Source organism: Carassius auratus, unplaced genomic scaffold (genome assembly GCF_003368295.1).
Source record: "Carassius auratus strain Wakin unplaced genomic scaffold, ASM336829v1 scaf_tig00041178, whole genome shotgun sequence".
Taxonomy (NCBI): domain Eukaryota; kingdom Metazoa; phylum Chordata; class Actinopteri; order Cypriniformes; family Cyprinidae; genus Carassius; species Carassius auratus.
In genome coordinates, this window is record NW_020526635.1 from 37,507 (window position 1) to 57,500 (window position 19,994).

A 19,994-nucleotide genomic window follows, 5' to 3' on the forward strand; every position below is an offset into this window, starting at 1 on the left:
GTGAAAAGGTTCAATATTGAAGACACCAGGTGCCAGACTCTAATCAGTTAATTAACTCAAAACACCTGCAAAGCCTTTAAATGGTCTCTCAGTCTAGTTCTGTAGGCTACACAATCATGGGGAAGACTGCTGATCTGACAGTTGTCCAAAAGATGACCATTGACACCTTTCACAAGGAGGGAAAGACACAAAAGGTCATTACAAAAGAGGCTGGCTTTTCACAGAGTTCTGTGTCCAAGCACATTAATAGAGAGGCGAAGGGAAGGAAAAGATGTGATAGAAAAAAGTCTACAAGCAATAGGGATAACCACACCCTGGAGAAGACTGTGAAACAAAACCCTTTCAAAAATGTGGGGGAGATTCACAAAGAGTGGACTGCAGCTGGAGTCAGTGCTTCAAGAACCACTACACACAGACGTAAGACATGTGTTTCAGCTTCGCATTCCTTGTGTCAAGACACTCTTGAACAACAGACAGCGTCAGAAGAGTCTCGCTTCAGAAAGGACTGGACTGCTGCTGAGTGGTGCAAAGTTATTTTCTCTGATGAAAGTACATTTAGCATTTCCTTTGGACATCAGGGTCCCAGAGTCTGGAGGAAGAGAGGAGAGGCACACAATCCACGTTGCTTGAGGTCCAGTGTAAGTTTCCACAGTCAGTGATGGTTTGCGGTGCCATGTCATCTGCTGGTGTTGGTCCACTGTGTTTTCTGAGGTCAAAGGTCAACACAGCCGTATACCAGGAAGTTTAAGAGCACTTCATGCTTCCTGCTGCTGACCAATTTTATGGAGATGCAGATTTCATTTTCCAACAGGACTTGGCCCCTGCACACAGTGCCAAAGCTACCAGTACCTGGTTTAAGGACCATGGTACCCCTGTTCTTAATTGGCCAGCAAACTCACCTGACCTTAACCTCATAGAAAATCTGTGGGGTATTGTGAAGAGGAAGATGTGATATCCCAGACCCAAGAATGCAGAAGAGCTGAAGGCCACTATCAGAGCATCCTGGTCTCTCATAACACCTGAGCAGTGCCACAGACTGATCGACTCCATGCAACGCCGCACTGCTGCACTCATTCAGACACAAGGAGCCACAACTAAGTATTGAGTGCTGTACATGCTCATACTTGTCAGTTGGCCAAGATTTCTAAAAATCTTTTCTTTGTATTGGTCTTAACTAATATTCTAATTTTCTGAGATAATGAATCTGGGATTTTCCTTAGTTGTCAGTTATAACCATCAAAATGAAATGAAATAAACATATGAAATATATCAGTCTGTGTGTAATGAATGAATATAATATACAAGTTTCACTTTTTGAATGGAAACATTTTGAAACCTAACATATGTGAGTGTAATGTTTATATTCATTATGTGTGTGTATATATATGAAATGAATGTGACTAATTGCGATTAATCATTTGACAGCACAAAAAAAATAAAAAACAAACGTGTCAAAGACAACAAGTGTTTTATTCATAAAGCCCCTACCATTATTCTAGTCTTCTTTTCATTCTTAATGTTTTTATAATATTTTTATATTTATGATTGTGCAATATTCAGAATTAATTATTAACCCTAATATAAGCAATATAATAGTTATGAGTGCATTAAACCTCACTTTCTGTTAAAAGCAATCTAGTGAGGATAAATGAGAGCGTTCTGAGCTGATGGAGGCAGATGAGGATCGTCTCAGAAACCCTTCCCAGAATTCCAAGCGGCGCAGGAGTTTAAAGCCACACAAGCGCTGTTGTGTCACTCACATCCCGTCAGTCTGCCGTACTCTGATGGCTTCGTCTTGTAAACTGTCAGGAAAGATTAATTCAGTCCTGAAGACCCTGCCGGTGACCCACAAACACAAAACTTTCCACAAACTCACGGACCTCAAACACTTACATTTGAACACCAATCACATCACTTCAGACTGCGTTTGCATGCTGGATTAATCAGGAGCGTCTCCATGACTGCCATTCTTCTGACTTCAACATCAAGCGTCTCATTTTATGTTAAACTACTTTCTCACTAGAAGTGAGAGTCACTGGAAGTCAGTTGGTTTGTTCGAGCAAACTAAAAAAAGAAACTACTCTTGACTTAAATAATCAGCCAGAAAAAAAAAAAAAAAAAAAAAAAAAATATATATATATATATATATATATATGCATAAAAATAAATACAAAATATATATGAAAATTATTTTAAATATATGTTAAATATATAATATATATTAAATATATATTAAAATATATTGAAATACATTAAATGTCCGAAATATATTTTAAATATAACATTAAAATATTAATATTAATATTATAATATTAAAAGAAAAATATAAGTCCTGCACATTATCTATGCAAAAATATCAAAATATAAAATATTTTAAAACATATATATGAAATATTACAAGTATAATTTAATGTACATATGAATATATATATATATATATATATATATATATATATATATATATATATATATATATATATATATATATATATATATATATATATATATTTCATAAAGTATTAATTTATTTTGTAAAATAAAAATGTGATATTTAACATTTAATTGCACTAAATATATTTATATATATTTACATTATATATTAAAAATGACTTTTATATTTTTTTGAGATTTTAACAAATAAAAAAAAAGTTTTTTATAGATGATAATGAATGGCTAAATACTTAAGTGCATGCATGCATACATACATATATACATACATAACTAATTTTGTTGGGTGAAGATGACAAACATGAAAAAAGTGAACTAAATGAATGCAGGATGGAGCAGCTGAATGGAAACAGGTCTATTCTTGATGTTGTATCTGTCTTTTGAACATCCATATGTCTCTTAATGTAAACACGATGGGCTGGTGAGAGACTACACACACACACACACACACACACACACGGTGATCTGCAGGAATTCATATATGTGCTTTAACAGAGGCCATCTGCTAGCGGTACGACTGCAATGCAAACAAACCGCCTGTTCATTTATTAATTCCACTACAGAAACTCCAGCAGCTGCCCTTCACTCCAGACAGCACACTTACAATCTACCTGACACCAGGAAGCACACAACCACTCAGAGATGCTCACAAGTCTCTGAGCTAGAGTCCAAGTCAAGTCTCAAGTCTCTGAGCTAGAGTCCAAGTCAAGTCTCAAGTCTCTGAGCTAGAGTCCAAGTCAAGTCTCAAGTCTCTTTATTATATTAAGTCTCTGGTTATAATAAATGTTGCATCACGTACAGCGACCCATCCAAGCTGCTTAGAACACTGCATAGCTATATATAAGGAATTCAAAGCATGTAATATGTTATTATGACAACTCTATCTATTAGCATACAATATCAACTTTGATTTTGGTCTATAATCAGTGTAAACAGGCTATTGCAACATGACAAAAACACCAAGAATGCTTTACTTTTAAGTTAATATCTGTATTTTGCATTTATGGATTCAGTAATGGCCTTCCGTCTGTCCTGGCTGTAGCTGCACACCTCTTGTCTGGCTTGAGAATGAACAAAGCTACGCTGACTTATGTTATTCATACAATACCTACTCACAAATAAACATCAAAAACAAAGCCGGCTGCAATGAATTTCTGTGCAAAACAGCTTTTACTACAAACACTTCCACACAAGAACATTGTTATCACACAAGAACATTTTGATAGAGAACCAAAAATATTTAAAGTAGATAAAATTAGAATAAATAAAATGGAAATGTCTACATACTATTACTACAGTAAACTTTGCAAATAGGACATCAGCCCCTTCAAGTCAATGAACAATAACAAAGTGGGCTGCAATGAATCTCTGTGCAAAACGTCATGGCTCCGCTCCTACCCAATGACAGAGGCACGCAGGTTTTATTCCACTGGAGTACTCACGTGAAGGATGCGTGCACAACTAATAACTAATATCATCACGCTATAAAGGGTTGGCCTGCGCTGGGTGCGCCCCTCCCCCTATAACTGTTCTGTCTCGCGGAGGAGCTCATTTGTGTGCATCTGTGTGAAACACGCGCTCTCAAACACGCATAGGAAAAAAGAGCGACAGAAAGAACGGCTCCCCTCCAGCCGTGACTCGGCTCCCATCGTTCATGTTTATGAGCCGTTCAAAAGAATCGGTTCGTTCGCGAACGACACAACTCTAACAGCGAGCTCATCTGACGTTTACTAAAAATTAACATTGTTCACGAGTCCCGGAGCTCGAGTCCGAGTCGAGTCTGAAGTCTTTCGAGGACGAGTCTCAAGTCGAGTCTGAAGTCACTGTTTGTGCGACTTAAGTCGCACTCGAGTCCGAGTCTCAAACTCGAGTCCCCATCTCTGCAACCACTGTCAGCACAACACTGACATTACTAACTGAAAAAATAAAATCACTAATGATCTCAGGACGTTCTGCTTAACAACACAGAGATGACTGAGATCAGACTGAGACTTCTGTCAAAGCCTTCTGCAGATCAGGATTCCCACACTTTCCCATGGGATTACATCATTTTCCATGACTTTTCCAGTCATTTCTGATGATTGAATAAGGATCTATACACACAACTAAAAATTTAATATTTTATTACTTATTAAACGTATTGCACTGAATAATTTTTTTAATATGAATAAATATATAAAATTAAAATATATATATATAAAATTCATAAAGTATTTATTTGTTTTGTAAAATAAAAATGTGATATTTTACATTTAATTGCACTAAATATATTTATAATTATGTATATAATAAGGATCTATACACACAACTAGAAATATAATATTTTATACTTATTAAACGTATTGCATTGAATATTTTTTTTTAAATATGAATAAATATATACAATTTAAAAATATATATAAAATTCATCAACGTATTTATTTATTTTGTAAAATAAAAATGTGATATTTTATATTTAATTGCACTAAATATATTTATATATATTTCTTTATTTATATATATTTATTAAAAAATATATATAATTATTTAATTAATATAAATAAAGATATATATTGCATATATATATGCATGCATTTTTGGATCATCTGTGATGACTGAATAAAGATTTAAATTTTTTTAGATAATAATTTTGGAAAGAACCCTAAAGAAAGAGTCGCAGAAAATGAGCATAACTAGAAAAATGCTAATTTCCGTGATGGCTTTTTTTCTAATTTCTGTGGCTTTTAATCACATATACAGTGATTCAAAACTAGTTTCTGAAGAGATCAGAGCCAAAGTCACAAACAGAGACACATTTCTTCCAGTGACTCTGATCTGAGAGAGCCTCTTACCTGACAGCCGTGAATGCTGGAGTCCCGTCCGTAGGAATACGATGCTCTCTCCGTTTTACCTGTTTAAAGACACAGAGAATGGAATATTAGCAATCAATTAAATCTAGAAACACGCTTTTAAAAACTCTTTTAAACCTGCGAGAACAAGCCAAAACCAACAGAGCGCGACTGAAAGAACTGAGAAATCAGCGGCGGTCGCATGTTGAGCGGACAGCTGTCACGAAGCTCACAAACGCCGAGGTTATTCGAGTCAAACGCTCTGATCAACAACCAAGCGTCGACTAGTTGCTCTGCTCTGAGAGAATGAAGATGTCTGACTTGATGTTTTTTTGTTTTACTGATGTTAGGAGAACAAAGAAGCGACGAGCAGGCCTCTCTTTGGATGTGAGATCTGGTATTAGCAGAATAAAGACCTTCTCAAAGTCTCACAAACACTCGTCTACAGGCTGTTAATTATATAGAGGAACATGCTTGAATGCATTCTGCCTTTAACTGCACTGGGCCGGGACCGCCGCCAGACACACACACACACACACACACACACACACACACACAGCAAATATTGTTAAAGTCTCGTGACCTCATCCAGTCATAATCAAATGAGCCCAATTACAGAGTCCTGCTCATGTTCTCCTGCGCTTCTGCTCTGACCCCAGCTCCGAAACGGACAAAATAGGTTTAATGTAGGCCTTTTGAATACAACAACGGTGCTATTCACTACGCTAACTACTAAAGTCATTGCCATTTCTCATGAAAATGTACCATAGAGTAGAGTACTGTATGTAATGTACTGTAGAGTAAACAAAGCAGATCAATGTAAACCTCGTTTAACAAAAACAAATGACTACCATAGAGTCAAATTAAGTACATAACTGTCAATATATTATAAAGCATCATAATTAGTGTAAATCTAATTGCTCACATAAATACACAATGGTAACAATGGAGTAAAAAAAACACAGTAGAGTTGTTATGACTCTAAACTCATCAAAAATTAAGATGAAAACAAGTTTTCTAGACGTTTATGCATCATAAGCCCATCTGAAAGAAGGAAGCAAAGCCATTTATTACTGTAAACCTTCAAACATGACAAATTAAAGGACTATCCTTCTCTCTCAGAACGATAAATAAAATAAAATACATGAAAAATACCATAACCACAGATTAAAACAAAGTACATTCTGCCATCACTGCAACTGTAAAATCATAAACAATGATCAAAATCTTTTTATATGTAAATATATATATTTTTAAGTTTTATAAATTTCAATACTGAAAAAAAAGGTGTTTTCTACTATTGTGGATACATGTGCCTAATCAAAACAGGGAAAATAACACAAAATATACCTCTTCCACACACACACACACACAGGATTCACCGTGCTCTGTTCTGATCTGAACATTTACCAGGTAGTGTCCCAGAACACTCAGAGGTCAAACCAGAGGTCAAACAGCGAGCACACGCATGACCTGCGTCCAAACACAGTGAAATCTGCTGCAGTGATCTGAATCACCATGCAGAACACATGAGGATGACTGCGCTCGTTTTAATACTCTACATTTGACTGCGCACAGACGCCAAACGTCCAAAACACATTCCACACCAAACAAATATCATTCAGCGAGATAAACCATCTTTCTCATTCTTCCCCGTGTCTGACAGTTTCCTTCAGAGATCCTGACGTGTTGCTGGATTCAGACACACATCTTTATAAACCCGCTAATCCAAAGGACCGTGAATCTGGAAGTGGGAATGAAATCCGGAAGAAGGCTGGAATCGGACGGGAATGCCACAGATGGAACATCACTCCGGAAAAACGCACACATTGAGCACAGATGCTGCATGTGTACAGCTCTCGCTCTTTCTTTTCTTTGCTTTTACTTCAGTTTCTTCTTCAGCTTGTTCTAGTTTTGGACCTGAACAAATAAAATGAGCACCATACAGTACGTCCATATAGAAAAATCCATACTTAATCTATACTCACTTACAGGACAAGATGTTAACGAGTAGATATCTACATGTAGATTAATCACAGTAAATAAGGGGAATTTATTTTGCATTACTACATTTCTGTAATAGTATGTTTACATACGAAAAGTGAGGCATCGTGTAATTGAATCTTCACTAATGTGTGTTTCCAGAAAATAAATATGAACGCTGGATGAAGCCAGATGCAAAGTTTCACTTTGACATATTAGAGTTTGATGCTTTTATAGAGCGCTTTTCAGATTTCTCTTTTTTTCTACTGAATTCTACTTTTTGAAACAATGTAGCAATCTACTGAATTCTACAGTATGAAACAATGTAGCATTCTACTGAATTCTACAGTTTGAAACAATGTAGCATTCTACTGAATTCTACAGTTTGAAACAATGTAGCAATCTACTGAATTCTACTTTTTGAAACAATGTAGCATTCTACTGAATTCTACAGTATGAAACAATGTAGCATTCTACTGTTTTCTACCATTTAAAATAATATAGCATTCAGTTTAAAACATTGATTTTTTTTTTGCACTGCAGTGTGCACTGTGTAGAGTGCTTGCACTCAGATGTTATCTTAAAAATGAATTATAAAATACATTTTTAGTTTCTTGTGTATTATTATTAATTCAAACTCCACATTTTTTCTTGCCATAAAACAACAACAACAACAACAACAACAACAACAAAAAACATCTTTGGCAAAAGTTTAGGCGCATGCAGCATTAAGAACAATCTGAATTTGAGTTGTTGGAAATTCAAGTGCACTAGTGTCGGCATTTTCCATTCATCACGCTTTCGTGGAGCCTAAAAAACCTTCAGAATATAGATAGGAATAAAACTAAGTTTTGGTGCATTTAAGTGCTTAGAGATATGTGTTTCAGTTGAAATCTATAGATGCAAAAAGATAAAGTGCAATAAAATAAACACTTACACGTGTCCTCAGGATATTTTCTTTCCACTAATATGAAATAACCTAAATAACCTAAAACCTCAAGCAAAGTCAAAGGGTGATTGTAACTACATATGTATTGAAATAGGCTTTTGCACAATATATCAACACTTGTTTTTCATTTAAATGCACAGTGAGCACATTTATTTAATTTAAACACAGCCTTTTAAAGTTTAACAATCACATTAAGGCATACTGCATTTCTTCCGTCCCCAAATGTAGGACTTCTTATATATATATATATATATATATATATATATATATATATATATATATATATATATAATTTAGACGTGTTATAGCCTTAAATTTGATCAAACTCACATCTATCTTTTTCCTCCTGCCGCTGGTTTCTCATGTTCCCTCATTAGCTTGTGTCTTTGTTTGTCCTCTGATATTTTAATGCTAAAAATATGGTTTTGACTTTTAGCACGGGCTGATTTCTCCCGCTGAGTCACGCTGAAGTTCCTCTGTGGTTTTGACAGACTATGAGGGTGTTTTCAGCACACGCATGACAGCCCCTCATTACACGGGAGAACACGCGCCCCGTGAATAAGTGGTTTTGTTATGGATAATAACTGGCTCATAATCATCAGCTAGTCAAAGACAAACCCTCTCTGACTCATCGACACCGGCGGATTACGGATTAGATTCAGAGTTTGCATTGCGCCGGAGTTTCTCGGGACCAGCTGCGTATCATCGCTGTCGTTAGTGCACGTTATGCGAAATACAGACGTCGTACGTTTTCCTGCTGAGAAGGACAAAAACAAGCTATTTCGCTTGTTTGGGCCCGTAGCTCATTGCACTAATAAATCGTGTTGACAAAATGAAGATTACGTTCGATCTATCACATGCATCCACATGCATGCGTGCGCCACCGAGCCAAAAACACACGACCAAAACAGTGGCACATCTTTAGCTTAAACCACAAAAAAACATTGGTTTGCATTCAGAAGTGATCATTACAACACAAAGCATCACGGTTGAGAGCGTCTCGCTGCCAAACTGAGATCAAGCAGGTAGAATTAACACAGAAACGGACTGTTATCAGCAGAGCGAAAGGTGCCGCTCATAATCGTCTTTCTCACACACGCAGCTTCTCGCAGACAGATTCATCCGTGCCAGAGCTTTTTTTTTTTTTTTGGGAGGGGGGCAGGGATGAGACAAAGAGAGACGGAATAAAAAATGTGCTTAACCTTGTGAAACAGTTCATCAAAAAAGCGACATGCGATCGACAGGACGCGTCTCAGTACATGAGCATCAGACAGCTGCTCCGTACACAAACCCCAGCCTCACACAACACATACAACTTCAGATATAAAGACGGAGCACAGAGGCTGTCATGTTAAAACCTGAAAAAAGACAAGCAAAAACAGGTTTTGGGGGGAAATCGTTTTTATAAATCGCAATATTTCGTGTGATTTTGTTCATCTGATGTGCAATAATGTCATCACTTCATAATTTTGACAAACAAAGAGAGAAACAAATCATTTATACTGCAATTTATGATCAATGCATGAATATAACAGTATCTCTGATCTGAGAGTTACATATTTAGTGCATTAACACATTTAAAAATAATCTACACCTCCTGAGTTTATGTAGTCATACATAAACACCACAGTAACAAGGTCAAAGGTCATCATCCGCGATGGGTTCATAATGGACAAGCATTTAAAATCTGTGTGTTGGGATGATTTTTTTTATGCTCTTGAAAGAAATCCAGTAAAAACTGTAAAATTGTGAAATATTTTTTCAATTTAACATAACTGGTTTCTATTTGAAAATATAGCAAAGTGTCATTTATTTATTTGACGCAAAGCTGATTTTTTTTTTTAATTTGTAGCATCATTCCTCCAGTCTTCAGTGTCACATGATCCTTCAGAAATCATTCTGATATACTGATCCACGGCTCAAATTATCATCAATGTTCAAAACAATTGTGCTGCTTCACATTTTCATGTAAAAACACATTTTCTGTGATGAATAGAAATCTGAAACAGAAATATTTTGTGACATTAGGAATGTCTTTACAGTCACTTTTGATCAATTTAATGCGTCCTCGCAGAGTAAACATATTAAGTTCTTAACAAAAATGTTAATCCCAGACTGTATTTCCTTAACTAACCTCCAAACCTAATCCTAAACCACCCACAATCATTTTATAGAGACTATCAGCCACACAAACACACCATTTCAGAGGTTAGAAACACTTACTACAAACTGTAAATGTCACTCGTACTGAAAAAAAGAAAGAAAGGCATCCAGATCAGTAGTTTGGATAACCGAAGGAAGAGACGCCGGCTCTATTAGGCAGCTGAGGGCTGCTTATAATGAACAATAATTTGGAAATGATGTCTCTTGACAGGCAATTTCTAGGAGAAAATTAAGCTACACAATGTTTTGCTCTCCCCATCCCGACATGGAAAACAAATATGGAACGGCTCCAGCGTGGCAGGGCTTCCTCGGGTTTTAATCCTGTTTGATGCGTGGTCTGCGCTCACGGGATGCTTCTCTCGCCCCGGGGAGATGCAGCGAGTCCGCCCTTCATCTCCGACCCTCCGCAGCACAACCTGCGGCCACAGAAAGCACATAAACCCGACCGCAGGCCCACCAAACCCAGCCGAGACCGCAACCGATTGAAACACAGCCAAAGCCACAACAACCGGCTTTATTCTATTCATCACGGCGTAGAAATACTGCGAAAACCTGTCAAATATCCTGACTGACAGCACTGACAACACATTAGATGTGCAACCATCAAATGCATACATATTCATGCTTTTGTTTACATTGAAATGACGGGAAAACGTATCTAAATGCGCAAAAGAGAGCATAATATGAAATTAAATAAAATAATAAAAATGTATACGAGAAGCTTTGCTTTTGATTGTATGTTATTGTATTTAAATAAATAACTGGGATATTATGCAACATAATTCTTGCATACTAATTACTGATTAATTAATAAGCATGCACACAAAGTGACATTTTTATTTTACCCTGCGAGAAGCTTTAAAAAAACAAAGCCGCATATGATGCCGGCGTCTCTGAGAGCAGGTGCAAAAACAGGACGGACTTCATATTTACTGCGAGAAAAAGATAGATCTGTGGGAGCGTTTCTGTGCTTTTCTTACTGCTGATTGTCTCGGCTGGTTTTCCGGTAACTAACAGTATCTGACAGCTAATCTAAATATTCCTGGAGCCGGAGTTATGCGGCATCTATGAGAGATGTCAGATATTAAATTAATATCTTAAGCAACATGCTACAGCAGAGGTAATGAAAGAGCAAACACAGCTCAAGACTTGCTTAGTCAGGCCGAAATACCTTTTTTTTTACGATATTATAAATTTATAAAATATATATATAGAAAAAAATGGTTCCTGTAAACAAAGTTAATTCATTTTTCTTTGTCTAAGTAAAATATTAAATAAAATACAATGTTGTGAACGAAGAAAGCATTACAATATAATTTGCATCATGCTTTATTTTCTTGCACAAAAGCTTTGCATGTAGGACACTCACAAAAGCCACATGCATAACCAGACTGGGTTATTTTTTAGGATGCTGTTTAGTGTTTACGTCTGATTGCAGACGGAGCTCCTGACATGCAGCACATTTCTGACGTGTAAAAGCCTAAATGCATTTAGCAGCTCGTCGGTTTAAAATAGTTTCAGTGAGGTTTGACGGGGAAAAAAGACGAGGTAGCGTGTTTTGGAAGATGTGCTGGAGTGCTGCGGCGTCTCTGATAGAATTATGAAAGTGAAGCTGGCACACGGGCAACTCCGGAGAGCCCTGATTGGTCAAGGTCGAGGTTCGGGGGTTGGACGTGCCACTGTGTTCTCGTGCCAAGTTCATCTTTAAAGAAGCGCTCAAAGAGCTTTTCATGTCTCCAAGCCAAAACGTACACAAAAACCCTTTAACGCCACACACACTCCGCGGGTTCGAATGCACGAATGGATATTATCAGATCCAAAAGCGCTCGGAGTGGGAGTCTGAATGTGTTTTTTACAGACAGACACCTTCAGTAACCTCAAAACCACATAATTAGACTTGTCATCACGTCCATTCGAGTTCAATGAGGCTGTGTGGAAAATTATTTAAAACAGGGGGAAGGGTTAAAAAAAGCCTGCCGCTTGTGGGGGAGGCCGTACGGACATGAATCACTCGTACTAATACAACAGTTTCCATGACATCAGTGGGCACCAGGCCAGCGTGCCGACAGAGTCTGAAAGGTACAGAAGGAGAAGGCACAGATCCGAACGACGCATGCACAACGGCCTAAAAACATTGTCCTCCTTTGCTCTTTATGCCGCGTCAAAAACTAATTTTGCACATTGCTTCGTCGGCGCGACCCGTTGAGATTTTGGCTCGGGGAAACTGAACTATCGATAGTCGATCGAGGGGTATTAAAATTCACAGTGCTGGCAGGGGAGCCATGCACTTGTTAGGCTCCTTTGATTGCATGCATTCTAGGCAGAGTGCCCCATGCAAAACAGCCCTCGTTAAACAACGTACGCAGATCAATATAATCACCAAACCCTAAAAAACATCACCGTGCATTTTCCAGGAGGCGCTTGGCAAATGCATGTGGCGTTCAGGGGTTGCGTCGCTTTGAATACATTTGCCAATTTGGCACGGTGGGAAAAAAATTAACCTCGGCCGCCGTTACAGGTTTGGCATTAGTTATAAAGTTGAACAATTATGTGCGAGCGGAAAAGTTGGAAGCGCGTGCATCCGCTGCTGAAATGCGGCAGACACTGCAGATTTTTTAGTTGGCTCGTTGACAGCGTTTTCAGTGCCAAAGCCCCGCGATCGAAGAGCTGCGGATACTCTCGTATCGCTGCCTCTGTAAATCTCCTAATCAACATCAGCGCCTGTCCTCTTTTGTCTGCTACTTCTCTTGCTTTTGTTTTAACACAAAGACGCCGCGTTTTTCTAGTTCCTCTTTGTTTTGCGAAGGATTTGTTGCGTGATTCCGACACAATGAGAACGCGGGGCTTGTCTTTGTCGAGTCTGAAAACCGAAACAATGTTCTGCGTTGTATTTATTTACGGAATAAAACACCGAACCGAAGCGGCGGTGAGGATTACTTGTGCCGACAATAAAATACATCACAGATCACAAGACAATTTAGCAGAATGACGAACAAAAGGACGTCTCGCTAAAGCTCACCATCTTACTTTGTGCAAAAGAGCGCTTAGATGGTCTTAAAATTCACATCTGTACCATATGAGAAAGACACACAGAAAGGGATCTGTGCCAAATGGGAGCGTTCGATGGGGCTTAGCCGATAACTCCACATTTGCATGGCTTTATGAGGGGAAAGCCGCTGTTTGCGTGTGGAGATGAGCACATAGGTCGAGAGTTGTTTTGTACCATGCACCTTTTTTTTTTTTTTGGAAAGAACTGGCTGTCAGAACAATTACCGTCGTTAAATGCCGGTGACAGAAGGCCGTGCTTTGATACGATAAGGCTCATCTCCAGCAAACATCTCACAGCACACGTCTGAAAACATTTACTTCTCCATCCGAATTAAAACGTCACCTCGGTTTTTATTTTTCTCCTCCAGAGCTCGAGGAACATGTTTCTTGCCAAAGTGTGTTTTAAGCAAGCAGAAGTGAAATACTGTATTCTGGACGCAGTACAGAAGCGCTAACAGGCATTGGAAACGTTACATTAAACGAAATAAAAAGGCTTCAGTAACACCCAAAGGCTTCAGAGGAGTTATAAAAGGAAATCACAGATTTGAATAAGCTTGTTTAATAGCCTTTAATAATAGACTTAAGCTAATAAAAATGTCCTTATGAATTCATTTTAGCCCCTGAGGTGATCTCACTGGAAAATAAAATGCAGTCCAGTTTAGAAACATATCTCAATGATTATGGCATGAATGAATAATAAAAGCCTAAAAAGCATAGTGAGGGAGCGATATATTCACTGCTGCTGAATCTCAATTACAACACACTGGATGAACGGCATCCATATACATATATATATTATATGCTTATATTAATATTTTATATTATTTACTTGTATAATAGTTAAGTGACATTTACTTAAATGTATTTATTTTGTATTTTTCTTTCATTTATTTATCACAGCTAGACATTAACATATATCTATTATTGGCTAATTTGCATGTAGATATTTGTTAAATTTCCTACCGTAAACATATCAAAACTTAATTTGGACATTTCAGGGATTTTTTTAAATGTTTTGCACCCTCAGATTCCAGATTTTTAGATAGTTGTATCTCAGCCAAATATTGTCCGATCCTAACAAACCATACATCAATGGAGAGATGATTTATTCAAATAAAAATATATCCTGATGATGGTTTTGTGGTTCAGGGTCACATGCTGTATATACATTCACATTACTGTGAAAACAACAGTCAGGTAACTTCCCCTAAAGTCTGTGGACTGACAGAAGGAGAAGAACAAAGAGAGAGAGAGAGAGAGAGAGACAGGATGGAGGTGTCTCTCTACCTGCACAGCTGCTGCTGCTGATGTTTGCTGCTGTCCAGCACCTGTTTGAGAAACACTCAAAACTCAAGCAGCAAATTCAGATGAAAGCAAGAAGTGGAACAGCTTTGAGGGAGAAGCACACACACACACACGCTCACACATACACATATGCACGCACACACACACACATACAATTAATATTCAGACTGATCCCTAATAAGTAACTATGAGCAGAAACTGCCAGAAATAAAACCCAGAGTGAAAGAGAGTGTGATCTGTTCTCCACCTCAACACTTAACAAACTCACAAGACATTTAATCAATCTACGCACTATTCATTCAGGGAGAAATTCACTCATCATGAAATCAAAACTGAACGTTCTTAAAAATACATGTTCTGTATTTGCATCGATGGTTCTCTGAAGAACCTTTAACATCCACGGAACCTTTCAAATTTATAAAAGGTTCTTTATAGTCGAAAAAGAACTGTTCACTGAAAGGTTCTTTTGTGTTCTTCAATAGCATGGCATCACTGCAAAAACAGCCTTTAGGAACCTTTATTTAAACGTGTATGTGCATATTTTGCACTAAAGTTGTTTCTGTGTGCTTGAAACAACTTTCTTAAATGAATATATGCATCTGATTGGATGTGTTACTTTTTTATTACATTCTGATCAAATGACATCACTGACCAGACTGGGCAGATGAATTAAGAGTCGGTGTGAAGAGTTTCTCACATTCATTAATAGACTGAATGGTATAAACAGTGTGTGTGTGTGTGTGTGTGTGTTTCCCGGGGTCTCTAATGGCTCCTCTGCCTCCCCTGGTGGCAGTAATTATGGACCTGCGGTGGCTTTATGTGAGAGAGAGAGACGGGCAGAGCAGGTGACGTGTCTGTAACAGCTGGAGAAAGCGGCTACAGCTGCCGAGGAGTCTGGGAAACCTGCGCTGTACTGCACCGAGTGAGATCTGACACTGACCAATCAGACGCCTGCTTCGTCATGATGTCATCCTCATTATGAAACAAACACCATTCGGTCTTCTGATTGGTTACAGCTGAGTAGTACTCATACTCCGTAGACCAATTCTCAACATAATTGATCTACATTTACATTTAGTCATTTAACAGACACAGATATAGTGATGTCAAATGAATAATCGCAATTAATCACGATTTAGCATATCCAAAATAAAAGTTTTTGTTTACATAATATACTTGTGTGTACTGTGTGTATTTATTTTCTATAAATATATATATATATATGTATATGAACATAAACTTTTTTTATATTTTACATATATTTGTATATTATATAAATTATATTAATTTAAATATATACATGTGAATATTTTCCAAATATATGCTTAATGTGTGTGTATTTATATATAAAGTTTCTGACAGATAATATATATATATATTTTTTTTGCGTTTGCCTTAACAAATGTGCTCTTCTGTCAGAAATAACCTGTCTGCGATCTTTTTTTTATTACCATCAGTTTAAGTACCGTTGATGCAGTGTTGCCAGATATTGCTTTTAAAACAAATAAAACCGTAAAAATAAATAAAAAAATAAACTTAATTTATTTCAAATCTTTTGCTAATAAGATAAAGATATCGCTGACCCTAAACTGGAACTTCCCACTTCAGTAACTTTCTAAATTGTCAAATTAAGTTGAAAAGACAAGTCCAAAAACCAACCCTGGCAGGCACTGAAAATACAAGCCTGTAAAAACATTCCTGCAACACTTTTATTATGATCTTATTGCAACATTCGAGGCAGTTTCAAAGTGAAACGTCCAGTGCTGTTAAAACATGGGTTCAATATGTGCCCCTAGCATGTTTTTGTTACAATGATATCGGCACGTATTGCTGTGTATTTGTATTACATTGCTTCAGGTTCATACTTCGGTGGTTCATAATTCAAAATATCTGAGGAGTGGTGCTAAACGTTAATGCTCTATCGTGTTGGAAATATCCCTTCCACCAAACCATAATAATAATAATAATAATACCCGATAATGTGAACAATGCAATGTTGCAGGATTTGCAGCATCTTAAAATTGCTTTGATGTCATAAATGTAGGCCTTATTAATCAAAACTGTGGACCTGCAAATCATACGTTGTGTGAAAAGGAATAAAATTTGTCGGAGTATTACTGCCTCTTGTGTTTATTCCATCTGGAAATTGCAGTGATTCGTATGTATAGGTAAATTTTTTGTATTGAGAGCCAATGTTGCCAAAAACACTTAAAATAACTGGATCTCAAGACTCGTTCAGACCAAGGACGCTAAACAATCATGCAAACTGTCTAAACTGAATTAAACATGCAGACATTCATATGAGGATCTCTATATGCTTAGTGCTTTTTCCTCCTGCTGTACTGAAACCATACAGAATCCATACCGTACTGTACCGTACCGTACCATACCGAAAAAATTACTTGTGCAAGGTTACACCCCTACTAGGAACCTAAAAACACCAGTTCATTCCCAAACTTCTGCTGGCTCTGGACATTCATGGCCTGCGGAGGAGCATCTCACGGTCCGATTCTTTCCCAGAACCCCATCGTCAAGCGTTCCCCTCCGTCGAGGACGGTGCACTCGGGCCGGGAGCAGATGGAGCAGGTGGAGAGCTGGGTTCAGGGGTTTTGGCAGCGGATGTGATTAGGGTAATCACACAGAGTGCTGCATGGAATATAAAACACCTCTCACTCTCAAACAGGACGCTTTAGTGCTCACCAGAGATGTTACGATATCAAAATATCACGATACGATAATATCTCGATACGATCACATAAAAATACTTGGAAAGAAATGAAACTTCAGTGCATTTTAAAGTTCAATTATTCTATCTAATGCACTTTGAGAGTTTAAAATTAAACTCCAACACATGTTCTTAAAAAAGAACACTTAAGTCAGAAAAAAGTCCTTGAACCTGAACTACTCTCTTAATCTACATTGCATTCACATTAGTGTTTTAGGAAGCCAAACAAATTAGAACATAATAATAATAATAATATGTGTGCTGCGTTAGGCTCTCTTGCATAGGCTATCATTGCTCTTTTGTTGATTTTGATTGCTTCTTTTATCACATTTATAAGTCGCTTTGGATAAAAGCATCTGCTAAAGGACTAAACGCAAATGTAATAATGACAACAGTGACAGTAATAGCCATATACTGCAAAACAATTGCTGTGTAAACTGAACTAAAATTTATATTTCATACTAAGTATATTATTTTTGCTTTACACTACAGTAGAGAAAAAAAGCAATACTTCTTTCCTAATTTCTAAAATAATTTGGCCTGCATTTAAAGCACTAGCTGTCAGCAATTCATACTGCACTACAATTCATAGCATAGTAAAAATAATAATAAAAACAGATTATTGCACCATTTTAAAAGAAAATAATACTTAATTTAGGATTTTCAGGATCTATTTATTTATTTAATTTAATTAAACGCATTACATGGCATTTATTTGGTTATTTTTTAATTTGCTAGCAAAAAAAGTGAAAATTTAAATCATTAACCGTTTTATTTTTTTTCTTCAGTATGTTAAGTAGTTTACTAATGTTAACAAATGGAGCTTTTCTGTCCCTATGTTCTCAAGTTTTGGCCTTGACGCAGGATTGAAAGTTGGTCACAAACGTGCACACACCTGAGACGTGACTTGTGCGAGACATCTGGATTGTTGTGTGTGTGTGTGTGTGAGATTGTGTTGTGTTTCTGTGTGTCATGTTGACAGGCGTTCAAAGGTGTAAATCACTGTGTTCCCTGCGGAAACTAAACTACTGCATGAAACGTGTGGAGATGCTCTTCATTAACAACATCTCAAGATCTTACAGCTGTCCTCAACTCCACCGCCGTTTTTGTTTAAAGAAATATTCTGGAAAGCATCTGTGACACAACGAATGAACCTCACATCTACGGTGATTTTTACACTTGCACTTTTAATACATTTGAGTATATATATATGTTTTTATTTAAAATGTGCAAATAATTATTTTAAATAAATATATAATTTATTATTAAAAATAAGTTATTTTATACTTTAAAATATTATAAATAACACTTTTTAAAATATGTTTTTAATTATTAAATGGAAACGAATTAAATAATTGTAGTTATAAATGAAAGTTATAATTTACAAAATGTCCAATTATTTTTTCAAATGTAGTTTATATATATATATATATATATATACACACCTTTTAAATAATAATAAACATTTTAATTTATTATTTTAATTATTTTAAACAATTACTACACACACATTTTTACAAATAAATAGTTTTTAATTACAAAAAACATTTTCATTTATATATATATATATATAAATGTTTATATTATATATATTTGTTTATTTATTTATTGATAAATTAGTTGATTACAATTAACCACTGAACAATCAGCAGTGAGATTGAAACTAGACTTTGACAGAAAAAATGTGCAATGGTAAAATGAATATAAGATTTATTGCAAATAAAACAGATCTTTAATGAAAATGTTTTTGAATTGGCTGTTTTACAATATCAGTTTTGCACATTATGGGCCTCAATCGTGAAGGTTGATCGAATGGAATCATTAAGGGCCTCAATACTTCCACCATAAATAATTAATAAAAACATATTTGTGTTGTGGTAATTCCTGCATTCTAAATAAACTCATTTTCTGTGGTAATTGACAACAGGCCGCAGATTCTGAGAGCAGGTTTGAGTATTTAACCCAGAATAATGTTCAGGTCAAACCCGTGGAGAAACTGACCGCTATTCACCCGCTCCTGTCCGACAGCAGCCGCTCAAGGGCCGCCGAGGATGCTGGGTAAATCTGAGAGTCACACGGGTCAGCGTCTCCAAGCGGATCGAGCTTCGCGATCCTTCATACAGCCGCCCGCAGACGAGCCGTTAGCGCTTACAGCTAAAATCTGCTTCCAGAACAATCCATTACAGCTGACAAGTTAAATGTTGCATGCGACACCATATGGCATCAGAGCAGGATACTTCATACAGGAGCGAACCCCGAGAATGCATCACAATTAAGGTGTTTGGCTGCAGTCGGGATACTGTCTCCAATCCCGCATCACTTCCTCCAGCTTCTGTCTTCCCCTCATCCTCACACACTTATCTGTGCGTTTGTTGGCTTAATTGATAGCCGTGTGCCTGATGTACAGCACAAAAAACCCCACGAATGACACAGAACACACAGCATCCGCCGAAGCAGTTACTGCTGCTGTGAAGAAAAAACAACCAGCAGCACAAAAAGACATTAACATGACGGTTTCTTCAGCTTCTAACTTTGTTTCCTATAA

General features: G+C 36.9%; 1 protein-coding gene across 1 annotated transcript in view; it reads right to left on the reverse strand.

Moving 5' to 3' along the window:
- Nucleotides 1-19,994, reverse strand: part of LOC113085049 (transcription factor 4-like) — a 48,523-nt gene that overhangs the window by 10,482 nt on the left and 18,047 nt on the right. The window contains exon 3 of the mRNA XM_026255064.1: nt 5,280-5,338. Coding sequence (XP_026110849.1) covers nt 5,280-5,338 — 59 coding nt within the window. The remainder of the gene's footprint in view (nt 1-5,279; nt 5,339-19,994) is intronic.